Source organism: Indicator indicator, chromosome 29 (assembly GCF_027791375.1).
Source record: "Indicator indicator isolate 239-I01 chromosome 29, UM_Iind_1.1, whole genome shotgun sequence".
In the NCBI taxonomy this organism is placed as follows: domain Eukaryota; kingdom Metazoa; phylum Chordata; class Aves; order Piciformes; family Indicatoridae; genus Indicator; species Indicator indicator.
In genome coordinates this window covers 2,229,444-2,235,443 of record NC_072038.1, presented here as the reverse complement: position 1 = coordinate 2,235,443, position 6,000 = coordinate 2,229,444, and the positions used below count along the sequence as shown (strand labels likewise).

General features: G+C 51.0%; 1 protein-coding gene across 1 annotated transcript in view; it reads right to left on the bottom strand.

The window, feature by feature from the left end:
* Window positions 1-964: 964 nt before the first annotated feature.
* Window positions 965-6,000, bottom strand: part of MAP2K4 (mitogen-activated protein kinase kinase 4) — an 89,805-nt gene continuing 84,769 nt past the window's right edge. The window contains exon 11 of the mRNA XM_054393723.1: window positions 965-1,463. Coding sequence (XP_054249698.1) covers window positions 1,350-1,463 — 114 coding nt within the window. The 3' untranslated portion in view covers window positions 965-1,349. The remainder of the gene's footprint in view (window positions 1,464-6,000) is intronic.

The following is a 6,000-nucleotide window of genomic DNA, read 5'->3' as shown; positions in this document are numbered from 1 at the left end:
TACTGGCAGGCTGCTGTTAGGTCTCCCTGGAGCCTTCTCTTCTCCAGGCTGAACACCCCCAGATCCCTCAGCCTGTCCTTGTAGCAGAGCTGCTCCAACCCCCTGAGCATTTTCCTGGCCCTCCTCTGGACCCTCTCCCTCAGGTCCATGTCCTTCCTGTGTTGAGGTCTCCAAACCTGCACACACAGTACTGCAGGTGAGGTCTCAGCAGAGCAGAGTGGCAGAATCAGCTCTCAGGGCTGAGGTGAGTGCCAAGCCAGGCGTGGGGAGCACTCTGCAGCCACAAACCAGGTCACAAGCAGGTTAAATTCAATCGAGTAGTTTAATAATTCTTCAGGTCAAAGGTCTTAAGATCTTACCAGGTAACAATTTACAGGATACCTAGTTGAGAGTGAAGAGTGGCTGGCTTGGTAAAAGGAGAAAGAATACAGGACGTCCCATCTCGGAATAGTTTAATGTTAGCCTCTGTCAACACAACAGATTTTTGGTAAAAGACAGCTTCACTATATTGAACAAAGAGCTCTCTTTAACAGAAGTTCAGCTGAGCACACTGTCCCCAGAAAGTACACTGCAACTGTAAAGCAACAGAATTTCGTAGCAGTAAAATCTATTGCACTTTGTGAAGGATAAAAACAAACAAAAAAAATAAAACATAAAAAAATCCTCCTCTGTCTCCTCCTCCCCCACACCTCCCCTCTCCAGCTCCAGGAGGCAAAGCATCTCCCTCTCTCTCTCTCCTTGGTTAAGCAAAGTCTTCTCCCCTCCAGGCAAAGTCTCTTTAATGTTCAGACAGACAAAGCCTAACTTTTTGTTTGCTTGCTTTTGTTTCTTTTTTTAATTTTTTATTATTATTATTAATTGAAACAACAATTGGAAGAGTTTGAGAGGAAAAAAAAACAACAAGAAGAAAAAAAACAAAACAAAATAAAAAATAAAAATAAAATAAAATAAAATCTTTCCAGTAGCTGCTGAGAAGTCTCCCAAGTTTTGAGTCTAGAAATGAATTCTTTTTGTGGGGTTGTTTTTTGTTTTGTTTCGTTTTTTTTAGGTGCTCATCCAATCACAGTCACCAAATAACTGCACTCATTTCCACAGCTCATGAACATGTCCACAAAAAGAGCAAGATGAGGTCTGTCTCTCTGTGACCAACACCAACACTGTGTGATCAGCTATTACAGGGATGCACTTGAAACGTGACAACAGGATACAGACAGGATGGAAAAGAACACCACAGGTATTCACATGGTGTCTGGGCGAGCATTAAAAACACTGCAACATGTGATGAAAACTCTTTTACAGCTCCCTGCTCCCCTCAGCCCTTGTTCCAGAGGTGGATGGTAGCAGCCAGGTCAGTCGACATACATGGGGGAGCTGGGAGTCGCCGGCATCTGATCCAGGATCTTGCAGACGTAGCATGCAACGTCCACCGTCCGCTCCTCGTACATCAGGATGAAGGGATGCTTCTGCAGGCACACACACACACACACAGAGACACAAGGGGGACAGCTTTAGGCTGGGCCTATCCCAGGTTACACCCATCCTGGATGGGGCTAAGAGAACCCAGCCCCCCAGGTGGGCAAAAGCAACTTGATCCAGGTGGGACTTGGTTCCTTCTCCTCCCCCTCCCCCCCCCCCGCCAGGAGAAGGGGTCCCCTGGCTCAGAGGTGCTCTACTGCACTCCCCCTTCCTGTCCAGCAGGCCTGTCACAGGGTGCACATCTCACTGCTTGCTCTCTCTCCTGCCTCGTCTGCTCGAAGGAACATCGCTGCTGCTGCTGCCTCCTGCACTGACCACTGCCCAGGGCCTGCTTCTGCCAACTGAACACACACCCAGGGGAACGCACACAAGGGCATGGAGGAACAGACACAAGGGCATGGAGGGGAACACAAACAAGGGCATGGAGGAACACACACAAGGGCATGGAAGGAACACACACAAGGGCATGGAAGGAACACACACAAGGGCATGGAGGGAACACACACAAGGGCATGGAGGGAACACACACAAGGGCATGGAGGGAACACACACAAGGCCATGGAGGGGAACACACACAAGGCCATGGAAGGAACACACACAAGGGCATGGAGGAACACACACAAGGGCATGGAGGAACACACACAAGGGCATGGAGGAGAACACACACAAGGGCATGGAGGGGAACACACACAAGGGCATGGAGGGGAACACACACAAGGGCATGGAGGAACACACACAAGGGCATGGAGGAACACACACAAGGGCATGGAAGGAACACACAAAAGGGCATGGAGGGGAACACACACAAGGGCATGGAGGGGAACACACACAAGGGCATGGAGGGGAACACACACAAGGCCATGGAGGGGAACACACACAAGGCCATGGAGGGGAACACACACAAGGGCATGGAGGGGAACACACACAAGGACATGGAGGGGAACACACACAAGGACATGGAGGGAACACACACAAGGGCATGGAGGGGAACACACACAAGGGCATGGAGGAACACACACAAGGGCATGGAGGGGAACACATACAAGGACATGGAGGGAACACACACAAGGGCATGGGGGAACACACACAAGGGCATGGGGGAACACACACAAGGGCATGGAGGAACACACACAAGGGCATGGAAGGAACACACACAAGGGCATGGAAGGAACACACACAAGGGCATGGAGGGAACACACACAAGGGCATGGAGGGAACACACACAAGGGCATGGAGGGAACACACACAAGGGCATGGAGGGGAACACACACAAGGGCATGGAGGAAGACACACAAGGGCATGGAGGAAGACACACAAGGGCATGGAGGGGAACACACACAAGGGCATGGAGGAACACACACAAGGACATGGAGGAACACACACAAGGGCATGGAAGGAACACACACAAGGGCATGGAGGAACACACACAAGGGCATGGAAGGAACACACACAAGGGCATGGAGGGAACACACAGAAGGGCATGGAGGGAACACACACAAGGGCATGGAAGGAACACACACAAGGGCATGGAGGGAACACACACAAGGGCATGGAGGGAACACACACAAGGGCATGGAAGGAACACACACAAGGGCATGGAGGGAACACACACAAGGGCATGGAGGGAACACACACAAGGGCATGGAGGGAACACACACAAGGGCATGGAGGGAACACACACAAGGGCATGGAAGGGGAACACACACAAGGGCATGGAGGGGAACACACACAAGGGCATGGAGGGAACACACACAAGGGCATGGAGGGGAACACACACAAGGGCATGGAGGGAACACACACAAGGGCATGGAGGGAACACACACAAGGGCATGGAGGGAACACACACAAGGGCATGGAGGGGAACACACACAAGGGCATGGAGGGGAACACACACAAGGGCATGGAGGGGAACACACACAAGGGCATGGAGGGGAACACACACAAGGGCATGGAGGAACACACACAAGGGCATGGAGGGAACACACACAAGGGCATAGGGGAACCCACACAAGGGCATGGAGGGGAACACACACAAGGGCATGGAGGAACACACACAAGGGCATGGAGGGGAACACACACAAGGGCATGCAGGGAACACAAGGCCATCCAGGCTTGGGTTTGTCTCTTTTCCCATTTACCCTCATTCCTTACCTTTGTGACCCCTCCCTGCTACTGCTAGATAGATATATATATGTATATTGTTAAAAACTTTACCTCATCTACTTCCAAACTGAGTCCAGACTTTCTTTCATGAATTTACCTCTCCTCTCCCCTTTTTTTTTCCCCCTTTCCTCCCTCTCTACCTTGCTGGGAAAAAGGGAATGAGGAGGAATCTCAATCTGTTATCATTCGAGCTCCTAAACTCCAGCCAGAGCTCAAACCAGCACAGCCCTCACAAAACTGTCCACAGGTCTCAGAACAGAAAGAGGCAGAATGCAACCAAACAACCTCTGGATGTGAAAAGGGAAAACAATGCTGAGGTCTAACTAACCCAGCTGGGCTGGTAGCTAACATGAAGTTAGTTGTGTGAACTAACTCTTGCTCTTTTCTGCTTCTTCACTCTAGCACGTACCAACTGGTGGCTTCTGCTGGCTTGCTGACCTTGTGTGGCAGTTCCAGGCTGTGCCTGGTAAATTTTCCACAGATCGTGAACAGAAAGCGGTAGAATGTAAATAAATCACCAGTGGGTGTGAGCAGGAAACTGATGCTAAGCTCTGAACAATCCCATTGGGGAGACTGCTAACAAAGTTGGTTTAGCCTAACTTTCTCTCTTTTGGGCCTCCTTGCTCCAGCAGATACTTGCTCTGGCTTCTGCTGGCTTTGCTGCCCCTGGCTGTGCTCTTTGTTGTGGCTGAAAGTATCTAACAAAACAACTCTCTGCTCTTTTCTCTCCTTTACTGTGTTGCCAGCAGGAGCAGGGAAGTCATTCTGCCCTGTACTCAGCTCTGGTTAGGCCACACCTTGAGTGCTGTGTCCAGTTCTGGGCTCCTCAATTTAAGAAGGACATTGAGAGACTTGAATGAGTCCAGAGAGGGCAATGAGGCTGGGGAGGGGTCTGGAGCACAGCCCTATGAGGAGAGGCTGAGGGAGCTGGGGGTGTTCAGCCTGGAGAAGAGGAGGCTCAGGGCAGACCTCATTGCTGTCTACGACTACCTGAAGGGAGGTCGTAGCCAGGAGGGGGTTGGGCTCTTCTCCCAGGCAACCAGCAGTAGAACAAGAGGACACAGTCTCAACTGTGCCAGGGGAGGTCTAGGCTGGAGGTGAGGAAAAAGTTCTTAACAGAAAGAGAGATTGGCCATAGAATGTGCTGCTCAGGGAGGTGCTGGTGTCACTGTCCCTGGAGGTGTTCAAAAAAGGACTGGATGTGGCACTTGGAGCCATGGTTTAGTTAGTCAGGAGGTGCTGGGTGATAGGTTGGACTTGATGATCTCTGAGGTCTTTTCCAACCTGGGTGATTCTATGATTCTACGATACAGTAGGGGGAGAAGGGAGCAGGGAGGGGGAGGCTGTTAGTAGCTCCCCTTGGTACTGCCCAGGGAGACTCTTGTGCTGTTTATAAATTGGAAATACCTGTAACTATTGTGTATTTTGTACACAGTCACTGCATTTCATTTCTAGGTTGCAGTTTTGCTTGTAAACACAAACTTCATTTGCTTCCAGCTGAGCTGGTCTGGCAATTGAATGTTGAGGAAAGTTTCAACCCACCACACCTTGGCTGCATTCTTCTTGTGGCTAAGTACTAACAGCAACCCTCTGCTTTGCTCCTTCTTTCTCTTGTCCTGTGTACAGGGAGGAAGGGAGAGGGGAAGAGGAGGAAGCTGATGGTAGCCCCCTGGTTTTGTCCAGGGGGGTTCTTGTGTGGCTTCTAACTTGTAAATCCATGTAAATATTGTGTATTTTGTACTGACTCACTGCATTCCCTATTTCTAGATTTTAGTCTGCTTGTAAATAGAGCTTCATCTGCTTCCCCTGAGCTAGGCTGGCAGTTTTATTTGGGGGCTAATTTCAAACCACCACAACAAGGTCACCCTCACTGCCTGCTGCCTGCCCCAGGGCAAAGCTCAGCCTTTGGATGTGCATAAAGAGGGGCTGGGGGCATGGAGGGCTGCAGGACACAGCCTGCTCCATGGCTTTGGCACACAGGGAGGGAGGTGGGACCTCAGGGGTGTCAGGAGGCAGTGAGGGTGCAGTTAGCAGCACCTGGCTCCTCCACAGCATGGACATGGACACAAACACTTCCAGGAGAGGTTCCAGCAGCAGCACTGTGGGCACAGGAGTGACAGAGGTCAAGGAGGAGATTCAGGTTGCACCAGGGGAGGTCTAGGTTGGATGACAGGAACAATTTCTTCCCCAGAAGGGGTTGACAAACCCTGGCCCAGGCTGCCCTGGGCAGTGGTGGAGTCCTCATCTCTGGAGGGGTTTCAAAGCTGTGTAGATGTGGTGCTGAGGGCCATGGTGACCTGGCAGTGCTGGCTTAACAGTTGGACTTGATCTTAAAGGTTTTGTCCAAGCTAAACTGTTCTG